The 26940-nt window shown below is 29.0% G+C and overlaps 8 protein-coding genes across 8 annotated transcripts; all 8 read right to left on the bottom strand.

Annotated features, from left to right (window-relative positions):
- Nucleotides 1-77: 77 nt before the first annotated feature.
- On the bottom strand, nt 78-1245 carry LOC108765534 (putative gustatory receptor 28b). Its single transcript, XM_018514297.1, has 4 exons — nt 1170-1245; nt 553-1007; nt 252-338; nt 78-182 (listed from the first exon to the last, which is right to left on the bottom strand). Exons 1-4 carry the CDS (start codon nt 1243-1245, stop codon nt 78-80), a joined length of 723 nt encoding a protein of 240 aa, XP_018369799.1.
- A 1384-nt stretch (nt 1246-2629) lies between these two features.
- On the bottom strand, nt 2630-3464 carry LOC108765533 (putative gustatory receptor 28b). The gene is made up of 3 exons (XM_018514295.1): nt 3060-3464; nt 2815-2901; nt 2630-2746 (listed from the first exon to the last, which is right to left on the bottom strand). Exons 1-3 carry the CDS (start codon nt 3462-3464, stop codon nt 2630-2632), a joined length of 609 nt encoding a protein of 202 aa, XP_018369797.1.
- A 1865-nt stretch (nt 3465-5329) lies between these two features.
- LOC108765532 (putative gustatory receptor 28b) lies at nt 5330-6425 on the bottom strand. Its single transcript, XM_018514294.1, has 3 exons — nt 5712-6425; nt 5470-5556; nt 5330-5404 (listed from the first exon to the last, which is right to left on the bottom strand). Exons 1-3 carry the CDS (start codon nt 6423-6425, stop codon nt 5330-5332), a joined length of 876 nt encoding a protein of 291 aa, XP_018369796.1.
- Nucleotides 6426-9873: 3448 nt separating this feature from the next.
- LOC108765531 (uncharacterized) lies at nt 9874-11380 on the bottom strand. The gene is made up of 3 exons (XM_018514293.1): nt 10355-11380; nt 10045-10131; nt 9874-9978 (listed from the first exon to the last, which is right to left on the bottom strand). Exons 1-3 carry the CDS (start codon nt 11378-11380, stop codon nt 9874-9876), a joined length of 1218 nt encoding a protein of 405 aa, XP_018369795.1.
- An 839-nt stretch (nt 11381-12219) lies between these two features.
- On the bottom strand, nt 12220-13331 carry LOC108765530 (putative gustatory receptor 28b). Its single transcript, XM_018514291.1, has 3 exons — nt 12639-13331; nt 12376-12462; nt 12220-12315 (listed from the first exon to the last, which is right to left on the bottom strand). Exons 1-3 carry the CDS (start codon nt 13329-13331, stop codon nt 12220-12222), a joined length of 876 nt encoding a protein of 291 aa, XP_018369793.1.
- Nucleotides 13332-15131: 1800 nt separating this feature from the next.
- LOC108765529 (putative gustatory receptor 28b) lies at nt 15132-16640 on the bottom strand. Its single transcript, XM_018514290.1, has 3 exons — nt 16233-16640; nt 15297-15383; nt 15132-15236 (listed from the first exon to the last, which is right to left on the bottom strand). Exons 1-3 carry the CDS (start codon nt 16638-16640, stop codon nt 15132-15134), a joined length of 600 nt encoding a protein of 199 aa, XP_018369792.1.
- Nucleotides 16641-18884: 2244 nt separating this feature from the next.
- LOC108765528 (uncharacterized) lies at nt 18885-20086 on the bottom strand. Its single transcript, XM_018514289.1, has 3 exons — nt 19319-20086; nt 19085-19171; nt 18885-18986 (listed from the first exon to the last, which is right to left on the bottom strand). The coding sequence occupies exons 1-3, from the start codon at nt 20084-20086 to the stop codon at nt 18885-18887; spliced, it is 957 nt and encodes a 318-aa protein (XP_018369791.1).
- A 3151-nt stretch (nt 20087-23237) lies between these two features.
- On the bottom strand, nt 23238-25758 carry LOC108765527 (uncharacterized). Its single transcript, XM_018514288.1, has 5 exons — nt 25648-25758; nt 24760-24878; nt 23659-24703; nt 23399-23485; nt 23238-23336 (listed from the first exon to the last, which is right to left on the bottom strand). The coding sequence occupies exons 1-5, from the start codon at nt 25756-25758 to the stop codon at nt 23238-23240; spliced, it is 1461 nt and encodes a 486-aa protein (XP_018369790.1).
- Between the last annotated feature and the right edge of the window lie 1182 nt (nt 25759-26940).

Raw genomic sequence — 26940 nt, 5'->3', positions numbered from 1 at the left:
ATTATATTTTATTAACATTGACAAAACAGATTATTTCATATATTTAAAGACTTCTTTATATTACTTTATGTATACTTCTAATTAGATTGTGTAACACTAATTGCTGCTTCTCTGTCGCAAGAATGCGACATATTTGAAAATTGTATCAAGATTAGTAAGTACGTGGTAATATTCCCCACTATCTAAAGTAAAACAAAAGTTTCTATAATATAGATACTTTTATATTTTATAACAAATAATTGATTACTTACTGCTGCAAGAAGCGTCGCATCTATAGTCAAACCTTTCATCGAAAATGTATTTTTACGGTGTAATAATTGTAAAGAAAACAGTTGCAACTGCAATGTTTGAAAGTTATGGTAGTTAAACGTTAGAAAAAATGATTAAATGCAAGAAAAAAACATGTAATTAAAAAACGCAACTATATATACTTCGATAGATTTAATGTATAAAAAGATTGTGTTAGTAATTAACATAATTACAAAAAATATACAATATATTAAAAATATATATAATATAATATAAAAATAGATAACGTCAAAATGTAACTACCTCGTATTTGATTTTCTCATTATTGGTACTATTAAGTAAATCGTGAACGGTAGTACCGATATTTCGGGCTTGATTCTTACCCGTCTCGCAGGCCCATACAATTAGTATTATTTGAAAAATGTTATATGTCACGGATGTTACAAGCACATCAAGAAAGTGCCAATCCAGTCCGATAAGTACTCCATTTTGCCAACGTACTGCGTAGAAATACAACTCAAAGGTGACAATTAAAAAGGACATGACTATAGCAGCAAGGAGTTGCAGATTGAAGATTATATTCAGCATTTGTACCGCGTTGCTAGTCATTAGATGTTTCTTTTTCAAAATTCTAAGTTCTATCAGCAAAAAATTATTTCTTTGCGTGTGACATATCACATTGGAGACACGTGACTTCATATCATTTATTACAATCTTTTGAATGTGAACCAGATTATCATTGATGTTCTTAAAACATGCTTTTAATACACAAACACAGTTTATATACAACATAATTATTTGTAATACCAACAAGCCAAAATATATTGTAATTATTCCATTCAAGATAGCGAAAAAATTGTCTTCTAACTCCAGTACTTTAGACAAAGTTATGATTAGTTGCACAACTCTGATGATATTACCCAATATATCCTTAATGTGTATCAATCTGGACAGTTTTTGATACGATTTCGAGGGTAATTTCGAAGAGACCTCCATTATTGTCTGTAGCAAGCGCAATCGCGGACCACTCAGGAAATGTGTGATGATCACTATAAAACTGGTGAAACCATAGTATATAACAGCGTGAATAATCCAAACAAGATTTCCATAATTTAGTTTTGATTTAATAACATATTCAACGATTGCAAGGTTCATAACACACAAAACGCAGATAACAATGGTTGACAGGATGTAGTACAGTTTTGAAACCTCGAAAGTCGAAATGTTGAGCTTGCACGGAAATATTCCCAGAATGCGACTACAGATGAAACAGGGGTACATTAAAGAATAAAAGTCCGTTGCGTAACACAACCGCCATCTTTTTCGCATTTTGATTTTCGCGATTATCCTTAACATTTCGAATCTAACACGATTATAAAAATTTATAAAAGATCATAAGATTTTATATCAGATATACAGTATTATTAATCATATGCACTTTAGCATTGAAATAGATGCGAATGCGAATGTTTTTTTTTTTTAGTATAAGTTTTAAGTTGGTCTCTTCCAGAGAAGAATAAATCGATATGGTTTTTGCGTTTGATCTATACTCGATAAATTTATGTTTGGAACTGCGAGCAAATACTGCGTGCAGCAAAAAAACAAAACTAAAGAAACCATTTGTTAGCCGTAAAGTAACCATGGCGTTTTCGATCGGCATTTACCACTCTTGGGATAGATTAATACAAATAATATGTAATTCTTACAACATATAACTCAATAAACTAGAAAACTTATTGCAATAATGGGCTAATCTACAACTGGACGTGCGTTACTGGAAATGTATGAATAGCAGGCCCTACTATTTGTCTCAAATAAGATCCTTTTTTTAAATGTGGATTAATTCATTGTTACAGTAAGCCCTTCATTCATCATTGTACGTGCTGATATGAAATATAGACACTGCAATTTTTATTAAAATGACTTACGTATTGTAGATCCACATATTTTTTTGCTTTTGAATCTATGATTTTGAACATATTATGATATCTTTAATAGATATCTTTTAAGCATCAAAATTTAATTGTAAAATTTAGTATTTAGCAGTTTTTAAGTCCTCTAAAATTTTCGGCGCGCAATCCAAATGACCATAAATATGGTATATGTATGTACGTAGATGTGTAGTATATATATAATTCACATTGAATTATTTAAGCATTGAAGATCAAGTTTCGATTATTATGGACGTTTAATTGCTATTTCTTATTAATTGTGTTCTCACATGTACGGTCTAATAAGATTCTTATTGTTTTTTAAACAATTACATGTACGAATGTAATACATTATTGACGAAAAATTTCTATAAATATATAAGACATTGCATATTATATTTTATTAACAAAACAATACGTTATATATTTAAAAACACTTTCACCTCACTTTATGTATCTCTGTAATTAGATTGGTTAACATTGACTGCTGTTTCTCTGTCGCAAGAATGCGACATGTTTAAAAATTGTATCGTGATTATTAGATACGTAGTAATTTTACCCATTATCTGAACATTAAACGATAAATATAAATAATAGATATTTCAATAATTAAAATAAATAAATGATAACTTACTGCTGTAAGAAGCGCCGTATCTATAGTAAAACCTTTTGCCAAAAATGTATTTTTATGATGTAATATTTGTAAAGAAAACAGCTGCAACTGTAACGTTAGGATGCAAAATAATTAAATATATGAATAAAGAAGTTAAATTAGAATTATAATTCATTACAATTATACTTCAATAAATTTAATAAAATCGTGTCGGTATAAAAAATAAATAATTTATAGATAAAACAATCTCTTTTCCTTATCTTTACCTCATTCTTTATCTGCTCATCTTTGATATTGTTAAGTAGATCGTGAACTGTAGTGCTGATCTCTTGCGCTTGGTTCTTGCCAGTCTCACAGGCCCACACAAGTAGCGCCATTTTTATAACGTAATATGGTATTGGTGAGTAAAACATGTGAAAAAAATGCATATCAAAACTAATAAATCCATCTTGCCAGCGCACTACATCAGAGTAAATATCAAAAGTGACATTAGTAAAGGCCATAACTATAATAGCAAGGAGTTGCAAACCGAAGATTGTGTTCAGCATTTGCACTGTGTCACTAACCCTCAAATGCCACTTTTTTAGGGCCTTAAGTTTTAATAATAAAATTTGATTTCTTTGTATATGACAAATCAATCCAGGAACACACAATTTTATATCATTTACCATTAATCTCTGCATATGGGCCAAATTGTCATTAATACTTTTGAAACAGGCTTTTAATACACAAACACAATTTACATACAACATAAGTATCTCAAATATTAGTATGTAGAAATACATTGATAACACTTTAATCAAGATGGTTAAACTGTTCAGTTTAAATACTTTTGTGTTATAAAGATAAATACATTCTTGCAAGAAAAAAAGGATTGTACCGAAAATGTCTTTGGCGTGAATTAATCTGGACGTTTTCTGGTATGACTCCGAGGAAAGTTCCTGAGAGATTTCTGACACAGTCTGTAGCAAGCGCATTTGCGAACCGTTTAAGACTTGCGTCATGATTATTATAAAAATGTTTAACACTAAATAATTGACATTTGAAATTCCTGTGATTAATTCTTCAAAATTTTGTATTGAAATAGAGATCACAGTATGGTAAATAAGTATTAACTTAACAACACAGCAAACACAAATAACCATGGTTGACACGATGTAGTATAGTTTTGAAAATTCGAAAGTCGAAGCGTTCATCTTGTACGGAAACATTCCACAAATGCGGCAAATAGTGAAGCAGGGATACATTAGGGATTGAAAATCTATAGCGTGAAACAACCATTGCCTTTTCCACATTTTACTTTTGATGTATCGTTGGATATTCGAATACGATTAGCAAAAATGTATAAAGAATAACAGTCTATATCATGAATCACAGCTTATATTATATACACTAAAACAATATAGACATATTTACTAAAATTTCTTTCTTAAATGTAATCTTTAAGTTTGTATGTTCATAAGTGGTATGTAAGCTGATTTAGTCTTTACGTACTATCTCGACGAATTTGAGTTTAAAACTGATAATAAACGCTGCGTCATGTAGAACAATATAAAAGCTAAAGGAATTATTTGTTAGTCGTGAAGTAACCATGGCATTCTTCGATATCAGCAATTAGATCTCCGAAGATGTATTGCAGCAAACGCTGCGAAAGTGTTATAACATACTTAAATGATATGTGCTTGATGTATTTGTATGAGATACAAAGTCTAGACTTGCCATATCTACTTGAATCAATAACTTAAAGACATCTACTAAAAATAATTGGTTAATGATGGGCAATAAAGTTTTATTAAAATACATTGCTTATATTAAGAGAAAGAGTGGCATCTTTATTTCAGTGTAACAAATGTTGTATTGAAAAACAGAATTATAACTACATATTATATACAAGAGTCATATTTAGCTTTGCGAAAAGCTAATATTTCAAGAATGATTTAAATAATTTTTCATTAAATATTCTATGGAAACAAATTTTAAAGTTTCATAAAAAATTATCAAATTAAGCCATCTGTCGTCGTGACCTGAAATCACAATTTTCTCGAAATAAAAACGCGAAGCTGTAATCTACTGCTTTATAAGGATTATTTTTGATGTCAGAATAATCACACAAAAGCTAATTAAAACCCGTGAAATACATATGTAAGTCTATCTGTGTAAGTAACAAAAATAACAGCTCTACACAGTAAGAGTTGGATCTTAACAATTAATGTTTAAATATTTTGGTATGAATTTTATATACATATCTAATTCTGCAAACTATGTACTGAAATAATGTTTAATCTTAAATACAACAAAATTTAGTCTCAAAAATAATAAAATTTTATTTACGTAAAACTATTACGAACTATTACATACTGTATATCCACTCATAAGTTGAATCGATAACATAAACGAAGAATTTTTTTAAATATAAAACATTAACAATAATTATAACTTATCAACAAAGATAAAGCACAGTAATTCGAAAATTTAAGAATATTTTTGTCTTCCTTTATGTATCCTTGTAACAAGATTGTGTAATATTGACAGTTGTTTATCTATCACAAGAATGCGACATGTATAAAAATTGTATTAAGATTAGTAAGTACGTGGTAATATTCCCCACTATCTACAAGCAAAAAATTTGTATATAGTGCATATTTTAATATTTGTAACAAATAATTGATAACTTACTGCTGCAAGAAGCTTCGCATCTATAGTGAAAACTTTCACTGAAAATGTATTTTTACGGTGTAATATTTGTAAAGAAAACAGTTGCAACTGCAATGTTTAGAAAGCAATCAAATTAAGCACAAGGAAGAAAACATGAATTAAAAAAATGTAACAATACTTCAGTAGATTTATAATGAATAAAAAGATTGCGTTAGCGTACAATATAATTTCATAAATATATATAGATAAAGTTATATCGTTACCTCACATTTGATTTCCTTATCATTGGTACAGTTAAGTAAATCGTGAATGGTAGTACCGATTTTTTGGGCTTCATTCTTACCCGTCTCGCAGGCCCACGCAATTAGTGTTATTTTAAAAATGTTATATATCAGGGATGTTACAAGCACATCAAGAAATTGCGAATCCAATCCCAAAAATACTCCATTTTGCCAACGCACTGCATAGAAGTACAAATCAAAGGTGACCATTACGGAAGACGTGATTATGCTAGCAAGAAGTTGCAGGCCGAAGATCATATTGAGCATTTGCACTGCGTCGCTAATCGTTAGATGTTGCTTCTTCAAAGTTCCGAGTTCTTCCAGCAAAAATTGATTCCTCTGTGTATGCAATATCACATTGCAGGCATGTGGCTTCATATCTTTCATTACAAATTTTTGTATGTACACCAGATTGTCATTAATTCTCTTAAAGCATGCTTTTAATACACAAACATAGTTTATGTACAACATAATTATTTGTAATGTTAACAGGGCGAAGTATGTTGCAGGTACCGCAATCAAAATAGCAATAAAATTGTTTTCAAACTCCAGTACTTTAAAGAAATGAATGCTGTATTGCACAACTCTCATGATATTACCCAATATATCCTTAACGTGAATCAATCTGGACAGTTTTTGGTACGATTTCGGGGGTAATATCGAAGAGATCTTCAATATTGTCTGTAGTAAGCGCATTCTTGGACCACACAGGAAATGCGTGATTATCACGGTAAAACTGGTGAGAATATAGTACATAACCGAGTGAATATTCCAAATTATATCTCCAAAATTTAGTTTTGATTTTGTAACATTGAAAAGGAATGCAAAGTTCATAATACAACATACGCAGATAACGATGGTTGACAGAATGTAGTACAATTTCGAAACCTCGAAAGTTAAAGCGTTGAACTTGTATGGAAATAGTCCGAGAATGCGACTCCAGATAAAACTGGGATACATTAGAGATTGAAAGTCCGTTGCGTTACAAAAGCACCATCTTTTCCGCATTTTGAGTTTCGCGATTATCCTTGGCCTTTCAAATCGTACACGATTAGAAAAGTTTATAGGAGAACGTAACAATTTGAATCAGATATTCAGCGTTATTATTTACATGCACTTTAGCATTAAAATAGATGCGATTGCGAAAGTTTTTTTTTCTATTCTTTTAGTTGGTCTCTTAATAAGAAGTATATGATCTGATATAGTTTTTACGTCTTATCTATACTCGATAAATTTCAGTTTGGAACTGCGAGACAATGCGCACGGCAAAGAAACAGAACTAAAAAACTTGTTAGTCATAAAGTAACCATGGCGTCCTTCGATCGGTACTTATCACTCTTGGAATAGATTAGTACAAATGATATGTAATTTTTATAATATACACTATTCAATAAACTGATAGGTTTTATTGCAATAATGATCCTATACACAACCGAACGAGTGATGCCGAAAATGTAAGAATGGCCCTAGTATTTGTTTCAAAATCCTTTTTTCAAATGTGGGTTATAACTCACTGTTACAATTTGTCCTTCAATCATTATATGCGCTAGTAGACACTGTAATATCTACGTAAATCATAATTTTTAGGTATCATACATTAGGTAAATCTATAATAGGATCCTAGGGTATTAGTCAATTTATAATAGGATTCTAAATTTTTATTAAAATGACTGTTATTACGTGCAATTGAAATTTTTGAATCGATTACAAATACAAACATTATTGACGAAAAACTTCTATAAAAATATAAGACAATTGCATATTATCATATTTTATTAATAATGACAAAACAGAGTTTTTTATTTATTTAAATATATTTTTATCTTACTTTATATATACTTCTAATTACATTTTGTAACACTGACTGCTGTCTTCCTGTCGCAAAAATACATCATGTTTAAAAATTGTATTACAATTAGTAAGTACGTGGTAATATTCTCCACTATCTAAAAGTAAAACAAAAATTTATATATTTCAATATTTATAACAAATAGTTTCTTATTTACTGCTGCAAGGAGAATCGCATCTATTGTCAAACCTTTCAACGAAAATGTATTTTTGCGATGTAATATTTGTAAAGAAAACAGTTGCAACTGCAATGTTAAAAGTTATAACAGTTAAATGTTAGAAAAAAGTAATTAAATACAAGAAAAAAAATATGAAATTGAAAAACGCAGTTATATACTACAGTAAATTTGATGTTTAAAGAGATTGTGTTAGCATACAACACGTAATTTCGAAAAAATATGTAGATAACGTTGTAAAGTTACTATCTAGTATTTAACTTGCTCATCATTGGTACTATTAAATAAATCGTGAATGGTAGTACCGATATTTTTGGGCTTGATTCTTACCCGTCTCGCAAACCCATACAATTAGTATTACTTTAAAAACGTTATATATGAGGGATGTTAGAATCACATCAAGAAAGTGTCAATCCATTCTAATAAATTCTCAATTTTGCCAACTGCATAGAGATACAACTCAAAAATGACAATAAAAAAGGACATGACTGTAGTAGCAAGGAATGATAGAAAAAAGATCATATTCGGCACTTTCACAGCGCCGCTAATCGTTAGATGCTGCTTCTTCAAAATTCCGAGTTCTTTCAGCAATTGATATTTCTGTGTACGCATTATCATAATGGAGACACGTGACTTCATATCTTTCATTATAAACTTTCGTATGTACACCAGATTGTCATTAATCCTCTTAAAGCATGCTTTTAATACACAAACATTGTTTACGTACAACATAATTATTTGTAACACCAACAGGGCGAAGTACATTGTAGATACCCCAATCAGAATATTGAAAAAATTGTCTTGATCTTTTATTACTTTAGAGAATTTTATGACTAATTGCACAATTCTAATGATATTACTCAATATATCCTTAACGTGGATCAATCTGGACAGTTTTTGGTACGATTTCGAGGGTAATTTCGAAGAGACCTCCATTATTGACTGCAGCAAGCGTATTCGCGGATCACTCAGGTAATGCGTAATGATCACTACAAAACCGATAAGAATGTAGTAGATATTTCAGCGTGAATGTTCCAAACTACATCTCCAAAATCTATTTTTGATTTAATAATACTGTAAATGAGTTCAAAGTTCATAAAACCACACACGCAGATAACTATTGTTGACAGAATATAGTACGGTTTCGAAACATCGAAAGTCGAAGTATTGAGCTTGTTTGAAAATAGTATTAGAATGCAACTCCAAGGGAAACTGGGATACATTTAAAGAAAGTCCATTGCATTACACAAGCATCATCTATTCCACATTTTGTTTTTCGCGATTGTCCTTGACTATTTGAATCGAACACAATTAGAAAAATTTATAGAATAACGTAACCATTTGAATGAGATACACAGCATTATTAATCATATATACTTAAGCATTAAAATGGATATGATTATGGAAATTGCTTTTTCTAATTTTTAAGTCGGTCTTTTGATAAGAAATACATGTACTAAAATTTTTACGTATGTAAAAATGTACTTACAATTTTTGCATTTTATCTATACTCGATGAATTTAAATTTGAAACTGTATAGCAAATACTGTATACACCAAAGAAATAAAACTAAAAAAACCGTTTGATAATCGTGAAATACCTATGGCTTCTTCGATCGACATTTATCACTCTTGGGATAGATTAATACAAATAATATGTAATTTTTATAACATATGACTCAATAAGCTCAAAGGCTCATTGCATTAATGGGCTGGCTAATCCACAACCGAACGTGTAATATTTAAAATGCACGTATGACCTGCTATTTCTTTCCAAGGTTTCTTTTAAATGTTGGTTTGCATCACTGTTAGTAAGTTCTTCAATCATTATGTGTGCTCATAGAAAGACATTGCAATATCCACATAAATAATAACTTTAAAATATCGTCCACATTAGTACTGATCAATTTATAATAGGATACTAAATTTTTGCTAAAATGATTATTACGTACTAATAGAGCCATCTATTCAAGTTTTTGAATCGACTACATATACGAACATAACACATTAACGAAAAATCTTTATAAAAATATAAATATTGCATATCATATTTTATTTATGACAAAACAGTGTATTTCATATATTTAAACGCATTTTTATATCACTTCTTTATATATACTTCTAATTAGATTGTGTAACACTAATTGCTGCTTCACTGTTGCAAGAATGCGACATGTTTCTAAATTGTATCAAGATTAGTAAGTACGTGGTAATATTCCCCACTATCTAAAATAAAACAAAAATTTCTATAATGGATATTTTAATATTTATAACAAATAATTCATTTCTTACTGCTACAAGAAGCGTCGCATCTATAGTCAAACCCTTCATCGAAAATGTATTTTTACGATGTAATAATTGTAAAGAAAACAGTTGCAACTGCAATGTTAAAAAATTATGATAGTTAAACATTAGAAAAACATAATTAAATGCAAGAAAAAAACATGAAATAGGAAAACGCAACTATATACTTCAATAGATTCGATATATAAAAAGATTGTGTTAGTAATTAAAATAATAACAAAAAAAATGTAAAATATATTAAAAATATATAATATAATATAATATAATATAAAAATAGATAACATCATAATATAACTACCTCGTATTTGATTTTCTCATCATTGGTACTATTAAGTAAATCGTGAACGATAGTACCGATATTTTGAGCTTGATTCTTATTCGTCTCGCAGGCCCACACAATTAGTATTATTTGAAAACTGTTATATGCCAGGGATAGTAGAAGTACATCAAGAAAGTGCCAATCCAGTCCGAAAAGTACTCCATTTTGCCAACGTACTGCGTAGAAATACAACTCAAAGGTGATAATTAAAAAGGATATAACTATAGCAACAATAAGTTGTAGACTGAAGATCATATTCAGCATTTGCACTGCATCGCTAATCATAAGATGCTGCTTCTTCAAAATTCTGAGTTCTATCAGTAAAAGTTGATTTCTCTGCGTGTACCGTATCACATTGGAGACACATAGTTTCATATCGTCTACTACAAATCTTTGCATGTGCACCAGATCGTCATTGATTCTCTTAAAACATGCTTTTAATACACAAACACAGTTTACATATAACATAACTATTTGGAATGCCTGCAGGGCGAAGTATGCTGTAGGTAACCCAATCAGAATAGCGAAAAGATTGTTTTCAAATTCCAGTTCTTTAATTAAATGATTACCGAATTGTACAACTCTGATGATAGTACCCAATATATCCTTAACATGAATCAATTTGGACAGGTTTTGGTACGATTTCGAGGGTAATTTCGAAGAGATCTTCAATATTGTCTGTAGCAAACGCATTCTTGGACCACTCAGTAAATGCGTGATTATCACGGTAAAACTGGTGAGAATATAGTACATAACTGCGTGAATATTCCAAACTACATCTCCAAAATCAAGTTTTGATTTAATAACACTGTAAATGATTGCAAAGTTCATAATACAACATACGCAGATAACGACGGTTGACAGGATATAGTACAGTTTCGAAACCTCGAAAGTTAAAGCGTTGAACTTGTACGGAAATAGTCCAAGAATGCGACTACAGATAAAATTGGGATACATTAAAGATTTAAAGTCCGTTGCGTTACACAAGCACCATCTTTTCCGCATTTCGAATTTCGTGATTATCCTTGGCCTTTCAAATCGAATACGATTAGAAAAAAATATAGGGAAACGTAACAAGTTGAATCATATGTACAGCATTATTATTTATATGCACTTTAGCATTAAAATAGATGCGATCGCGAAAGTTTTTTTTTTCTGTGTTCTTTTAAGTCAGTCTCTTAATAAGAAGTATATGATCTGATGTAGTTTTTGCGTCTTATCTATACTCTATAAATTTCAGTTTGGAACTGCGAGAAAATGCGCACGGCAAAGAAATAGAAATAAAAAAACTTGTTAGTCGTAAAGTAACCATGGCGTTCTTCGATTGGCACTTATCACTCTTGGAATAGATTAGTGCATATGGTATGCAATTTTTATAATATACTATTCATTAAATTGATAGGTTTTATTGCAATAATAAGTCAACCCACAACCGAACGAGCGATGCCGAAAATGTATGAATGGCCCTAGTATTTGTTTCAAAGCCCTTTTTTCAAATGTGGATTATAGCTCACTGTTACAATTTGTCCTTCAATCATTATATGTTCTCATAGGCATTGTAATATCTACGTAAATCATAACTTTTAGGTATCATTCATTAAGTAAATTTATAATAGGATCCTAGGGCATTGGTCAATTTATAATAGGATCCTAAATTTTTATTAAAATGACTGTTACGTGCAATTGAAATTTTTGAATCGATTATAAATACGAACATTATTGACGAAAAACCTCTATAAAAATATAAGACTATTACATATCATATTTTATTAATAATAACGTAACATATTTTTTTATATATTTAAATATATTTTTATCTTACGTTATATATATTTCTAATTAGATTATGTAATGTTAACTGCTGTCTTTCTGTCGCAAGAATACGTCATGTTTAAAAATTGTATTAAGATTAGTAAGTACGTGGTAATATTCCCCACTATCTAAAAGTAAAACAAAAATTTATATATTTCAATATTTATAACAAATAGTTTTTTACTTACTGCTGCAAGGAGAGTCGCATCTATTGTCAATCCTTTCAACGAAAATGTATTTTTGCGATGTAATATTTGTAAAGAAAACAGTTGCAACTGCAATGTTAAAAAGGTTATGACAGTTAAAAAAAAATAATTAAATACAAGAAAGAAAATATAAAATTGAAAACGCAGTTATATATACTACAGTAAATTTGATATTTAAAGAGATTGTGTTAGCATACAACGTAATTTCTAAAAAATATGTGGATAACGTTTTATTAAGTTACTACCTCGTATTTAATTTGCTCATCATTGGTACTATTAAGTAAATCGTGAATGGTAGTACCGATTTTTTGGGCTTGATCTTTACCCGTCTCGCAGGCCCATACAATTAGTATTATTTTAAAAATATTGTATATGAGGGATGTTAGAAGCACATCAAGAAAGTGCCAATCCATTCCAATAAATATTCCATCTTGCCAACGCACTGCATATAGATACAACTCAAAAGTGACAATAAAAAAGGACATGACTATAGTAGCAAGGAGTGGTAGACAAAAGATCATATTCAGCATTTTCACTGCGTCGCTAATCGTTAAATGTTGCTTCTTCAAAGTTCCGAGTTCTTGCAGCAAAAATTGATTTCTCTGTGTATGCATTATCACATTGGAGGCATGTGGCTTTATATCTTTCATCACAAACTTTTGTATGTGTACCAAATTGTCGTTAATTCTCTTAAAGCATGCTTTTAATACACAAACATAGTTTATGTACAACATAATTATTTGTAACACCAACAGGGCGAAGTACATTGTAGATACCCGAATCAGAATAGTGAAAAAATTGTCTTGATCTTTTATTACTTTAGGCAATTTTATGACTAATTGCACAATTCTGATGATATTACTCAATATATCCTTAACGTGGATCAATCTGGACAGTTTTTGGTACGTCTTCGAGGGTAATTTCGAAGAGACCTCCATTATTGTCTGTAACAAGCGTATTCGCGGACCACTCAGGAAATGCGTGATGATCACTATAAAACTGGTAAGAATGTAGTATATAACAGCGTGAATGTTCCAACTACCTTTCCAAAATTTATTTTCGATTTAATAATACTGTAAATGAATGCAAAGTTTATAATACAACAGACGCAGATAACGACGGTTGACAGAATATAATACGATTTTGAAATCTTGAAGGTCGAAGCATTGAGCTTGTACGGAAATAGTCCGAGAATGCGACTCCAAGTGAAACAAGGATACATTAAGGATTGAAAGTCCATGGCGTGAAACAACCGTTGCTTTTTCCACATTTTGCTCTTGATGTGTCGTCGGATTTTTGAATATGATTAGCAAAAATTTAAAGAGATTAACAGTCCATATCATGAACCACAGCTTATATTATATACACTAAAACAATGTAAACATGATTACTAAAGTTTCTTTTCTAAATGTAATCTTCAAGTTTGTATGTTCGTAACAAGTATGTAAACTGATTTAGTCTGTACGTACTCTCTCGACGAATTTAAGTTTAAAACTGCGATCAAACGCTGCGTGGTGTAGAAAGACATAGTTAAAAGAATTATTTGTTAGTCGTGAAGTAACCATGGCGTTCTTCGATATCAGCAGTTATATCTCCGAAGATGGATTGCAGCAAACGCTGCGTAAGTGGTATGATATACAAAGTACAGACTTGCCATATCCACTTGAATCAATGACTCAAAGACATCCATTAATAATAGATATTAATAATGAATATTAAATTTCTATTAAAATACATTATTAAAAGAAAGAATGGCATTTTTATTTCAGTATATGTGTAACAAATGTTGTATTGAAAAATAAAATTATAATTACAAGAGCCGTATTTAGCTTTGCGAAAAATCTAATAATTGAAGAATGATGTGAATAATTTTTTTATTGGATACTATTGAATACTATTTATTTTTATTTTTACTTTTGTAAAGACACGTGTAAGCATTAACAATTGGCTTAGCTCCTTAGCCTTGTTATTAATTTATTTGAATTTATTCGGTGGAGCCTATATCGAAATTCACACACACACACACACACACACACACACACACACACAAGCTTGAAATTTATTTATAAATTCAACAATCCGTCGTCGTGACCTAAAATCACGATTTTTTCGAAAAATACGCGAAGGTATAATTTACTGCTTTACAGGGATTATTTTTTGAGATCCCAAAATAATCTCGCAAAAGTTGATGAAAATCAGTGAAATTCATATGTGAGTCTCTCCTTGTAAGTAACAAAAGTCTACACGGTGTGAGTCGCATCATATCACCAAAACACGGAAAATTTGTTAAATCTGAGTAAATATTGCTTTGAATAATTCCAAGTAAACATTTATTTAGTAAAAGAAAATGATGACTTAAATCAAATTAATGATTCTCGTATCAAATATATACGTTCATATTTAGTAAATTTTTATTTGAAATTGTTTAAAAAAATATTTACTTAAGCTTAGTTTTTTATTTCTGTAAATACATATTATCTAATTTTGCATGCAAACGGCGTGCCGAAATTATTTTGATCTTAAACGTAATTAAATTTAGTCTAAAAAAGAATAAAATTTTTTTATGTAAATCTATTACATACTGTTACATACTATATATCCATTTATAAGTTGAATTAGTTACATAAATGAAAAATTTCTATAAAAACATAAAACATTCTATAATTATACCTTATTATTAAAGGTAAAATAGTATTTTATATATTTAAAAATATTTTTATCTCATTTTATGTATCTTTTTAATTAAATTGTGTAATATTGACCGCAGTTTTTCTGTCGCAAGAATGCGACATGTTTAAAAATTGTATCATGATTAGTAAATACGTGATAATATTTCCCACTATCTAAAAGTGAAACAAAAATTTATATATTCTTATATTCATAACACATAGTTGATTACTTACTGTTGCAAGAAGCTTCGCATCTATAGTCAAACATTTTACCGAAAATGTATTTTTACGATGTAATATTTGTAAAGAAAACTGCTGCAACTGTAACGTAAAATCACAAAATAATGAAATATAAGAATAAAGAAATTACCCCTACAACACGAAATATTGCAGCAATATTACAGCAATATTATTTTGAAAGATTGTAATAAAACTCATAAAACATAGTTGCAATATTGTAGCAATATTCCTATGTCCGCAAAAATAAAATACTGCTATAACATTATGCAATACTTCAATAATTACTCTAGTTCTATTAATTGCTAACATATATTATTTAGCATTATCCTCCAAAATACATACGATAAAGCTATGATAAAGTTATAATAAAAAAAATATTCGGCGGCCTATAAAGTACATCCAAGGTTATGTTCCGATTCCTACTGCCACCCAGGTATTATTCCATCCTTGTTATTTACCGAAACAAGGATGGCATGACACCCGGAAAACACGGGTGAGAATCCGAACACGCCTAAAAAAAAGTTAAGAATTTCTAGAGACTCGCTAACTCGATTTACGTATTCTTTTTTATAAGACCTCTGGACGTTTTCTTCTTATGAGAAGCGTATTCCTCTAGTGGCGAGGCCGCGTACTTATTTATTGAATTGTAATAATATATTGCAATATTTTCTACAAAATGTTAAAATTGCATTATTTTGCAATATTGTTGCAATATTTCCAGTAAAATATTATAATTTCAATATTACGGCAATATTACTGTAATTTTTGTAATATTGCGCACTATTGAAATATTGTTGCAATATTTCGTGTTGCAGGGGTAAATTACAATTCAAATTAATCACAATTATCCTTCAATAAATATAGTAAAATCGTGTCTGTATAAAAAGTAAATAATAGATAGATAAAACAATCTCCTTTTCGCATCTTTACCTCGTTCTTTATCTGCTCATCATTGATATTATTAAGTAGATCGTGAACTGTGATGCTGATCTCTTGCGCTTGATTTTTGCCAGTCTCACAGGCCCACACAAGTAGCGTTATTTTTACAACATAATATGCTATTGACGATGAAAATATGCGAGGAAAGTGCATATCAAAACTAATGAATACTCCATCTTGCCAGCGCACTACGTCAGAGTAAATATCAAAAGTAATGCTAATAAAGGATGTAACTATAGTACCAAGGAGTTGCAAACCGAACATTGTGTTTAGCATTTGCACTGTGTTGCTAATCTTCAGATGCCACTTCTTTAGGGCCTTCAGTTTTAATAGTAAAGTTTGATTTCTTTGTGTATGACAGATCAACCCGGGGATACATAATTTTATATCATTTACCATTAGTCTCTGCATATATGCCAGATTGTCATTAATATTTTTGAAACAAGCTTTTAATACACAAACACAATTTATGTATATCATAATTATCTCAAATGTCAGCATGTAGAGATACAATGAGATCGTTCCAATGAAGATGGTGAAATAGTCCAGTTGAAATAGTTGTGCTTTATAAATAAATCTGTATGTTTGTATGATTAAGAAGATTATACCGAAAATGTCTTTGGCGTGGATTAATTTGGACAGTTTCTGATACGACTCCGAGGACAGTTCCTGAGAGATTTTTGATATAGTCTGTAGCAAGCGCATTTGCGGACCGCTTAGGATAAACGTGATGATTATTATTAAACTGTTTAACGTGAAATAAGTAGTACCTGAAATTCCTCTGATTATTTCTTCAAAGTTTTGTGTTGAAATAACGTCCGTAATATTGCAAATGACTGTTAACACAAGAACACAGCAAAAACAGCCAACCATGATTGACACAATGTAGTGTGGTTTTGTAAATTCGAAGGTCGAAGCGTTGATTTTGTACGGAAACATTCCAAAAATGCGACAAATGGTGAAACAGGGATACATTAAAGATTGATAGTCTATGGCGTGAAATAACCATTGCCTTTTCCACATTTTGCTCTTGATATATCATCGAATTTTCGAATATGATTAGCAAAAATTTATAGAGAATGATAGTCTATATAATGAACTACAACCTATATTATATACATTTTAACAATATAAATGATTACTAAAATTTCTTTTTTAAATGTAATCTTTTTTAAATGTAAAGTTTGTATCTTCGTAATCGGTATGCAAACTGATTTAGTCTCTACATACCATCTCGACGAATTTAAATTTAATACTGCGATCAAATCCTCATGTAGAAAGACATAGCTAAAGGAATCATTTGTTAGTCCTGTAGTTACCATGGCGTTCTTCGATATCATCAAATGGATCTTTGAAAATGGATTACAGTAAACGCTGCGTAAGTGTTATGACGTACTTAAATTATGTATGCATATAGACTTGCTATATATCCACTTGAATCAATAATTTAAAGACATCCATTAATAATAGTTGATTAATAATGGACATTAATGTCCTATTAAAATACATTATTTATGTGAATAGATGCATCTTTATTTCAGTACATGTGTAACAAATATTATATTAAAAAATAGAATTATAGTACTTACAATAGCCGTATTTAGCTTTCCGAAAAGTCTAATAGTTGAAGAATGATTTTGAATAATTTTTTATTGCATACTATGGAAACAAATTTTGGAAGTTTTATTATAAATTATGTACAAAAGGATTTATTAAAAATATTGGAAACTAATTATAAATAATAAAATTTGCAAAGACTTAAAAATATTTGTTGTGCATCCTACGATTAGGATGAATTTATCTGCGTTTGTCTACATAATTCGAAAATTAATTTTGTTATTAGCAAGTATAATTTTATGTTATAGAAATTCTAAGTCATTCAATATTTATATTACAATCAGTAAAGAAGTAGCTTCAGCGAATTATTATTGTGATAATGTGATAATAATAAACCACTGTAATAATATTTCAAGAAATTTTATTTAACCATTGATAAATAATATTATAGTAATAGAATTTTTAACAAAATGTTTAAACTAATTTTAAAAATTGTCATAAATTGTTAAATAAACTTTAATATGATTATATTACAACTTTTTAAAAACTAATTTATACTCTTATGTTTATGAAAATAATTATAGTAAAATAGATACAAATTTATTTGAAATGTTAGATAAAATAATATATCTTCTAAGAGGGGTTTTAAATTATAGTTTATCTTTACATATGTAGAATAAATAAAATTATAAACTGTATGGATATATTAATATTTATTTAATATTTAATTTACATTGATAAAAATAAAGAGCAATAATCGAAGAATTACATATTATATAATATATTGTATTTACTATACAGAATGTAATTTATATATCAATATTTGTGATGGATTATTTTACTATGTATTATATTATACATTTCTTATGTGAGTATTTAAACTTTACAATTCAATTCGATGTTAACATATATGTGGAATAAGATTTTCAAAATATTTTTATTCTGTGCATATATAAGTATGTATTTACATGTATTTAAATGCAAATATAAAACATCAAAAGGTTATTTATATGAAAAGTAATTTATTATATAATAGCCAATTTTTTAATAACACATTTGATTGTTTAATATTTCTTCTTACTGCAGTTATAGCTTTACATCCGTAATATTATTTGCCATCTCTTTTTTGCATGAAGCAAACTTAAATTGAAGCATTATCATCACGTACATGGCGATGCTACCGATTATCTAAAAGAAAAATTTAAAAATAAATCTATATACCTTATAAAAGTTATTAATTTTTAAAGTAAGTTATTAATTAATAAAAAATGCGACAATTCACTCACCCGAGCGAGAAATTTTGCGTCTATAGTAAGACCTTTTGCGGAAAATGTATTATTACAATGAAGTATTTGCAAGGAAAATTGTTGTAACTGCAATCGTAAAATAGTGAAATATAGAATTGAAAAATGTAATAAATCTAACAGATGTAATATCAAAAACTGTTTTGTTATATAATATATGAGCCACATTAAGACAATATAAAGGTGATATAAAACTTCAATATTTTATTATACTACCTCATCTTTGATTTGTTCATCGGTAGTGCTGTTAATTGCATCATAAATGTAAGTGATGATTTGTTGAGCTTGATTTTTACCCGTTTCACAAGCCCACACTATTAATATTATTTTTATAAAAAGGTATGCCATGTATGATAGAAAATACCCGTCAAATAAAGTATTCGTTGACGATAAATATCCACTGGATATGTGGTAATATAACATCAAAGAGATATGAGAAAAGGTTATAACTGTTGTAGCAAGAAGTTGCAAACCAAAGATCATGTTCAACATTTGTACTGCATTGCTGACCGTTAGATGTTGTCTTTTCAGGATCTTGAGCTCCATGACCAAGAATGGATTTCTCTGCTTGTAATAAATCGGTCTAGGAAAATGTAACTCATTGTTTGTGGCTATGAATTTTTGCATGTTTCCTAGATTGTCATTGATTCCTTTAAAACACTCTTTTAATATACAAACGCAATTCATATACAACATATCCATCTGATATGTGCATAGATGGGGATAAATTTCAAATAAGATCATTATTTGCAGCCTGGAAGCATATATCACCATGATTCCAGCAACAAGAAAACCGATGATGTCCTTAGTGTGAATCAATCTAGATAGCTTCTGATATGATTTCGATGGTACTCTTGAAGAGATCTTTAATATAGTCTGGAGCAAGCGTGTTCGCGGACCAGTTAAAATTATCGAGATGATTATTATAAAGTCGCCAAGCACTAAGGCGCAGTACTGAGCAAGATACACGGGGAAATCGTTCATACCGATAGGAATATTATATAACATTAACAATATGTAAATATTATAAAAGCAGATAGTGACAATCGACAGAATGTAATATAGTTTTGAAACTTTGAAAGTCGAAGCATTAATCTTATATGGACGTATTCCAAGAATACGACAAAAAGTGAAGCAAAGATACATCAGGGATTGAAAGTCCTTGGCGTTAAACAATTGCCATTCTTCCTTTTTTCGTTTGTTTTTAGGTTCTTCACGGAAATTCGTTGATAAATTTAACATGTTTAATGATGTCACAAAAAAACAAGAAATCCAATTGTAGACAATAATCTATAAATTATTAATTTATATAGTTATCAATATATTTTGGTATTAATATGAATGCAGTAGAGAGAGCTTCTTTTCTAAATGTAACCTTTTTACTTTTTGTGTTACACGTGAGTAAAGCGATATGAACTCTTCACAGTCGATGTACACTCTATGAATTTAATTTTAAAACTGCGAATAATTATAGTCTCCTATAGTGACACAAAATAATTAAGAAACTTTGTTAGGCGTGATGTAACCATGGCATTTTTCGATTGACAATTATCATTTTTGTATAAAAATGAAAATGCAATTGCTGTGACATGCGACAATATTTGTCAAATCGTTTATATGAACATGAAACGGCAGTATCCTGCGCAATAATCCCTGTGGATTGGTAGCTTTCAGAAATGCATTTATAACTTCCTTTCTAATGACTGTTTTGAAAGCCTATATTTACATTTTGCATAAAATGTTTGACATCTTTATTACATATAACTTAATTTGTTCTTTCTTGCTAGTTTGTATATATGTAAATACATAAATTTTTTACATACAGTACATATGATATATGTCATATATTATAAATATTGAAAATATAAAAGATATTCCCTTCTACTTGTGTTAAATTATGTTATATATATTATAATACCGATATAAATTTTTGTTATAAGTTCATAAGGTAAAATCAGGGATTACGGCATAGGCTACTAATATGGAATACCTAGTGATCTTCTACTTGTGTTAAATTATGTTATATATATTATAATACCGATATAAATTTTTGTTATAAGTTTATAAGGTAAAATCAGGGATTACGGCATAGGCTACTAATATGGAATACCTAGTGGCTTATTTTTTAAACAAAGCATTGCAATCTGGTGGCAATCGCTGAAAGTTATTGCAACTATTACCAAACATGTCATAACAAGCAATGAATTCGGACCGACCAACCGTTTTGCTACAATTAACATTTATTTATTTTCGTTACGTCAGAAGATTCGGCAGGTTTTCTAAAAAGTGTTCTCACAAACTGAAGGTAAATTTTTTTAATGCTTATATTGCACAGACGTTTTTAATCCTTCGACCTACAACCACGAGTGAGACTCATGGTAAGGAATTTGGTAAGTAAGACTCGTGATAAGGAGTCTGACTCGTGCTTATTGTTTATGGACCAAATTCCTCACCACGAGTCTCACTCGTGGTTGTAGGCCAAAGGATTAATAATGTTGCATGAACAATATTATGCAGATTAATTGCTATTTCAAACTTGTTTATTGCTACGGAAAGACTTTATTTGTCATATGACGATACGCAAGTAATATGGAATACATCGAGGGTTGAGAATATGGAATAGATTCCATGCATGTTAGCAACTTATTCGTGATCAGATTAGGTTAGGTTAGATTACAGCATGTATTCTATATCAGTTTATTTGCGATTTATCAGCTTATTTGCGATTTTTTATTTATCCATGCGTAATAACGTTTGTAATAATACTATTATATTTTCTGTGTTATTGTACAATAAAAATTGAACAGTTTTCTATTCTTCTTGATCAGTTTATATAAATAAACAAATTTGGACTTCATTTATTGTGTTTTTTATTACTATAGTCAAAATTTCATCGGTATTCCATATTACATCCCATTTTTTAAACCCCCCATTTTCTCACTTTTAACTTTGCGACTTTCATTTATTGGATGTTGTAGCTAACATATTCCTCAAGAGTTCTGTGTAAATTTGAAGTCTTCATGTGCATTTATATCGGAGCAATGTTAATTTAAAAAAATCTATTCCATAATCCCTGCTTTTACTCTATATGTAGGTATTTATTGGTTGGAGGAAATGTTTTACGGATTTTTTTAGCTCAAAATTATATACAGAATATATTCGTTTTTTTGCGAAATTTTTAACTATCTAAAAGCTTAAAATTTTCCCTAAAAATTTGTTTTTAAAAAATGTTCTTACGATTTTTTGTTAGCGAGTTACACACGGATTAAACAAAAACGCATTCTGACTTTGATTGCCCTTAACTCAGGAACAAAAAATTATAGAAACATTAAAAAAAAATGATTTTGTAGAAAAAGCTTTCACGATAGTCGAAAATTTTCGCAAATTTTTTTTGAACACATGAAAGACCCACAAAGTGAAAAGAAAATTTTTTATCTATTTCAGCTTGTAGTTTTTTTTATATGTAAAAATTACCATATTCACAGAAACTCAAAAAATATAGCAACTTTTCGAAAGTAGAGATTTCACAAGCTTTAAAATCCTTTTTTTTAATTTAAATTTCATTCATTTTTACGATATTGTATATATAATTTTGAATTGAAAAAATCTACAGAACTTTTCTTTTGATCCAATATATAACTTTACAAATTAATTTTTTTAATTATTTTGATCAACTACCAATTATATTCAAGTAGTATTAATTTAAGTGATATTTTTCATAAATATATTTATTATGACTTAAATTGCATTTAAATAAATTGTATCGCGCCTGATAATCTGAATATCGATTGAACAGAATTCGCTCTTGCGTGCGTGAATCGATAAACAAGTTAAATATGATAAGAACTAAAGACCAAAAGGAAACAGTTGATTTTAATTCTGCGAATTGTTGAAAAAAGTTACACAAAATAAAATAATAACGTTTTATTATTGTAAAATACTCATCAATGTTGTACATATTGTACATCCACATACGGATTGTACATACAAGAGTTTGTTATATCTATTACATATATTATATAAAAACATTTATTGAAAAATACAAAATATTACTTTATAATGATTTTAATAATAATGAAACTTATATTTTTTAATATTTAAGTTACTTTTTTATCTAATTACGTACTTTTTAAAATTAGATTGTAATATTAATTGCTGTCTTTCCATCACAAAAATGAGACGTGTTTAAAAATTGTATTAAGATTATTAGGTATATAGTAATATTACCCACTATCTAAAAAATAAACAATGTAAGCAATAAATATTTTAGTAAAACAAATAATTATAAGTACTTACTATTGCGAGAAGTGTAGCATCCATAGTCAGACCTTTTGTCGAAAATATATTTTTGCAATGCAATATTTGTAAAGAAAATAGCTGCAACTGCGATATCAAATTTCCAAATAATTAAATGTAAGAACGAAATAATAGAACATAATTATACTTTTAAACTAATTAAAGAACATAATTATACTTCAGATTTTATTGTGTTAATATAAATTATATTTTCAAAATAAATATATAAATAATACAATCTTATTTTCGCATTTTTTTACCTCATTTTTTATCTGCTCATCATTGGTACTGTTAAGTAAATCATGAACAGTAGTGATGATCTCTTGGGCTTGATTTTTGCTAGTTTCGCAAGCCCATACCAATAATGTCATTTTTATAATGTAATGTCCTATTGACGTAAAAAGTGTGAAAATGAACTGTATATCAATGTTAATTAATATCCCATTCTGCCAACGTACTGCATAAGAATAAATTTCGAAAGTGATAACACAAAAAGTTAAGAGTATAGTAGCAAGAAGTTGCAAACTGAAGATTACGTTCAACATTTGCACTGCATCGCTAATCATCAGATGTTGCTTTTTCAAGATTTTGAGTTCTATCAGTAAAAATTGATTTCTCTGTGTTTGGCAGATCAACGTGGGTACACGTGGCTTAACTACGATTTTTTGTAAGTGTGCCACATTCTCGTCAATTCTCTTGAAACTGGCCTTCAAAACACATACACAATTTATATACAGCATATTTATCTCGAACTCCAGAAGAATTTGATATAAGGCGAACACCTTGTGCATGATAGATGTACGGTTTTTATTCTTCCGCTTTTGAAAAATATATAAGCACACTTGCACGACTACGAATATAGTACCAAAGATATCCTTGACATGGATTAATTTGGATAACTTTTGATATGATTTCGAAGATAATCTCTTAGAGATTTCCATAATAGTCTGTAACAAGCGCATTCGCGGACCGCTTAAAATGTGCGTGATGATAATAACAAAGCTGTTAAGAATATAGAAACAAACAATTTCAAGATTCCTGATTTTGATTTCAAAATTGAATGTTGAAATAATATTGTAAAGATATGCTAGATTAAAAGCACAGCAAACGCAGACAACCACAGTCGAGACGATGTAATGCGATTTTGAAAATTCGAAGGTAGAAGCATTGATCTTGTATGGAAATATTCCGATAATATAGCAAAAAGTGAAGCAAGGATACATTAAAGATTGGAAGTCCGTGGCGTGAAACAGCCTACATTTTTTCCACATTTTGCTTTTGACGTATTGTTGAATTTTCGAAGATCTGATTAGCAGAAATTTATGGAAAAATAACAATCTGTATCATGATCTTCAGCTTACAATATTAATTCACTACACACTTTAGCATTAACATGGACATGAAAGTCTCTTTTTCCTAAATTTAAACTATAAGTTTGTCTTTCCACCATAAATGAACTGATGTGATCTCTATGTATTATCTAGACAAATTTAAATTTAAAACTGCGAGTAAATACTTGTTCGTAGAAAGTAGAAAGACCGAGTTAAAGAATCTATTTGTTAGTCGAGAAGTAACCATGGTATTCTTCGATCAGCACTTATTTCTCTGGGGATGATTGCAAATAATTTACGTAAATTATTAAATATGCTTTAAGTATGATTAATGATTATATCGCAATTTTATTGAAAAATAAAATGTTCTTGTATTTATAACATAAAGTAATTAAAAGAATCAAATTTGCTATAAAGAATTAGCTAAAATAAAACAATATTTACAATATTTCTTCTAACAATAAGATAGGATATCAAATTTTACATGGAAAAATTGTATCATGTACTTTTTTAAATTAGATTGTATAACATTAATTGCTATCTTTCTATCACAGGAATACGATATGTTTAAAAATTGTATTAAGATTAATGGTAATGTTACCTACTATCTAAAAATAAAATAAAAATGTAAGCAATAAACGTATACATATATTAACTAGAACAAATAATTGATTACTGTTGTGAGAAATGTCGCATCTATTGTGAAAAATTTTGTCGAAAATATATTTTCGCGATGTACCTAATACTTGTAATGAAAACTGCAACTGCAACATCAGATCATAAAACAATTAGTTGAATAAAAACTAGAACTGCGCAAATCAATAAATCTAAAATTTCGAATAATTGCATTTAAAATAATTATGTTAGTGTAATATATTTTAGCAAAATACATATAAATAAATAAAATTATATTGTTACTTCATTTTTTATTTGCTTATCATTGATGCTGTTAAGTAGATCGTGAATGGTAATACTAATGTCTTGCGTCTGATTCTTTCTGGTCTCGCAGACCCATACAAGTAATGTCATTTGTAGAATGTTATATGTCGTACAAATTAAAAACACATCAATTGATTATTTATTTAAATTAAAGGACACTTAATTTTGCCATCGTACAACAAAAAAGTACAACTCAAAGATGATAGCAGAAAAAGTTATGAATATAGTAGCAACGAGTTGCAAACTGAAGATTATGGTCAGCATTTGTATTGCATCGCTAACCATCAAATGTTGCTTCTTCAAGATATTTAATTTTATCAACAAAAATTGATTTTTCTGCACATGGTAGATAAATCCAGGGACAAATACGTTTACATCATTTACAATAAGTCCCTGTATATGTGCCAAATTGTCATTGATTCTCTTGAAACAAGCCCTTAATACATAAACACAATTTACATGCAGCATATTTATCTCAAATGCCAGCAAACTGATGTATATAGAGACGTCGCAGTTAGGACAATCAAACAGTTTAGATTGAACTAATGCATTTTAGATAAAATTATGAATAGTTGCGCGGCTCGATAGATAATGCCCAGTGTATCTTTGATATGAATAAATTTAGACATCTTTTGGTACGATTTTGATGGTAATTTCGAAGAGATTCAAAATAGTCTGTAGCAAACGCATTCGTGGACCACTTAAAACATGTGTGATCACTATGAAACCGTGAAACATACAATAATCGATAACTTGTAAATTTTTTGTTACAAGTTATTATATTTAATAAATATTTAGTTGGCATGTATTCAACTAAATATTTATTAAAATTGACTATATTTTTTTTTCAGTGTAGGGATTGTACATAGATGAAAGAAATGATGTGTTATTATTATAACTATAACATATTACTCACTAATTGACGTATGCACATATGGAATAGAAAACTGGAAAATAAAATCTTGAATCGAGTAATATTTTGTATTTTTAACATGACTTGATGAGTAATATGAAATATTTTTTTAAATAAGATTAAAAAATTTAATTACGTTTATCTGTATATAGGTCGAAATATAAAAATTGAAAATAATATATCGATGGATTTATGCTTATTCAGATAGCACAAAAAGAATTCAGTTGTATGTCATCAATTTCGAATTCATTTTCAGATGTAAAAAGAATTCTTTTTAGAATTGTTCAGGAAAATAATTCTTTTTGTGTCTAAAAATAAATTTTAAATTGATGATATAACAACTGAATTCTTTTTTATTT

Source organism: Trachymyrmex cornetzi, unplaced genomic scaffold, assembly GCF_001594075.2.
Source record: "Trachymyrmex cornetzi isolate Tcor2-1 unplaced genomic scaffold, Tcor1.1 scaffold5, whole genome shotgun sequence".
NCBI lineage: Eukaryota > Metazoa > Arthropoda > Insecta > Hymenoptera > Formicidae > Trachymyrmex > Trachymyrmex cornetzi.
This window is presented reverse-complemented; position numbering and strand designations above follow the sequence as displayed.

Bases quoted from the DNA above. Each gene is read 5' to 3' on its own strand.
- LOC108765534 (XM_018514297.1), bottom strand. From the start codon at position 1,245: ATGGAGGTCTCTTCGAAATTACCCTCGAAATCGTATCAAAAACTGTCC. The intron at 339-552 runs GTAGTTACATTT...CAAACATTGCAG, and splicing joins ATGAGAAAATCAAATACGAG to TTGCAACTGTTTTCTTTACA. The intron at 183-251 runs GTAAGTAATCAA...GTTTTACTTTAG, and splicing joins ATGCGACGCTTCTTGCAGCA to ATAGTGGGGAATATTACCAC.
- LOC108765533 (XM_018514295.1), bottom strand. From the start codon at position 3,464: ATGGTAAATGATATAAAATTGTGTGTTCCTGGATTGATTTGTCATATA. The intron at 2,902-3,059 runs GTAAAGATAAGG...CTAACGTTACAG, and splicing joins ATGAGCAGATAAAGAATGAG to TTGCAGCTGTTTTCTTTACA. The intron at 2,747-2,814 runs GTAAGTTATCAT...TTTAATGTTCAG, and splicing joins ATACGGCGCTTCTTACAGCA to ATAATGGGTAAAATTACTAC.
- LOC108765532 (XM_018514294.1), bottom strand. From the start codon at position 6,425: ATGCGCTTACTACAGACAATATTGAAGATCTCTTCGATATTACCCCCG. The intron at 5,557-5,711 runs GTAACGATATAA...TAAACATTGCAG, and splicing joins ATAAGGAAATCAAATGTGAG to TTGCAACTGTTTTCTTTACA. The intron at 5,405-5,469 runs GTAAGTTATCAA...TTTTGCTTGTAG, and splicing joins ATGCGAAGCTTCTTGCAGCA to ATAGTGGGGAATATTACCAC.
- LOC108765531 (XM_018514293.1), bottom strand. From the start codon at position 11,380: ATGCGGAAAAGATGGTGCTTGTGTAACGCAACGGACTTTAAATCTTTA. The intron at 10,132-10,354 runs GTAGTTATATTA...TTAACATTGCAG, and splicing joins ATGAGAAAATCAAATACGAG to TTGCAACTGTTTTCTTTACA. The intron at 9,979-10,044 runs GTAAGAAATGAA...GTTTTATTTTAG, and splicing joins ATGCGACGCTTCTTGTAGCA to ATAGTGGGGAATATTACCAC.
- LOC108765530 (XM_018514291.1), bottom strand. From the start codon at position 13,331: ATGGAGGTCTCTTCGAAATTACCCTCGAAGACGTACCAAAAACTGTCC. The intron at 12,463-12,638 runs GTAGTAACTTAA...TTAACATTGCAG, and splicing joins ATGAGCAAATTAAATACGAG to TTGCAACTGTTTTCTTTACA. The intron at 12,316-12,375 runs GTAAGTAAAAAA...TTTTACTTTTAG, and splicing joins ATGCGACTCTCCTTGCAGCA to ATAGTGGGGAATATTACCAC.
- LOC108765529 (XM_018514290.1), bottom strand. From the start codon at position 16,640: ATGGTAAATGATATAAAATTATGTATCCCCGGGTTGATCTGTCATACA. The intron at 15,384-16,232 runs GTAAAGATGCGA...TTTACGTTACAG, and splicing joins ATGAGCAGATAAAGAACGAG to TTGCAGCAGTTTTCTTTACA. The intron at 15,237-15,296 runs GTAAGTAATCAA...TTTCACTTTTAG, and splicing joins ATGCGAAGCTTCTTGCAACA to ATAGTGGGAAATATTATCAC.
- LOC108765528 (XM_018514289.1), bottom strand. From the start codon at position 20,086: ATGAACGATTTCCCCGTGTATCTTGCTCAGTACTGCGCCTTAGTGCTT. The intron at 19,172-19,318 runs GTAGTATAATAA...TTACGATTGCAG, and splicing joins ATGAACAAATCAAAGATGAG to TTACAACAATTTTCCTTGCA. The intron at 18,987-19,084 runs GTGAGTGAATTG...TTTTTCTTTTAG, and splicing joins ACGCAAAATTTCTCGCTCGG to ATAATCGGTAGCATCGCCAT.
- LOC108765527 (XM_018514288.1), bottom strand. From the start codon at position 25,758: ATGACATTACTTGTATGGGTCTGCGAGACCAGAAAGAATCAGACGCAA. The intron at 24,879-25,647 runs GTAACAATATAA...AAATTTGTCTAG, and splicing joins ATAAGCAAATAAAAAATGAA to ATAATACATAGAGATCACAT. The intron at 24,704-24,759 runs GTAAGCTGAAGA...TCTGCTAATCAG, and splicing joins GTGTGTAGTGAATTAATATT to ATCTTCGAAAATTCAACAAT.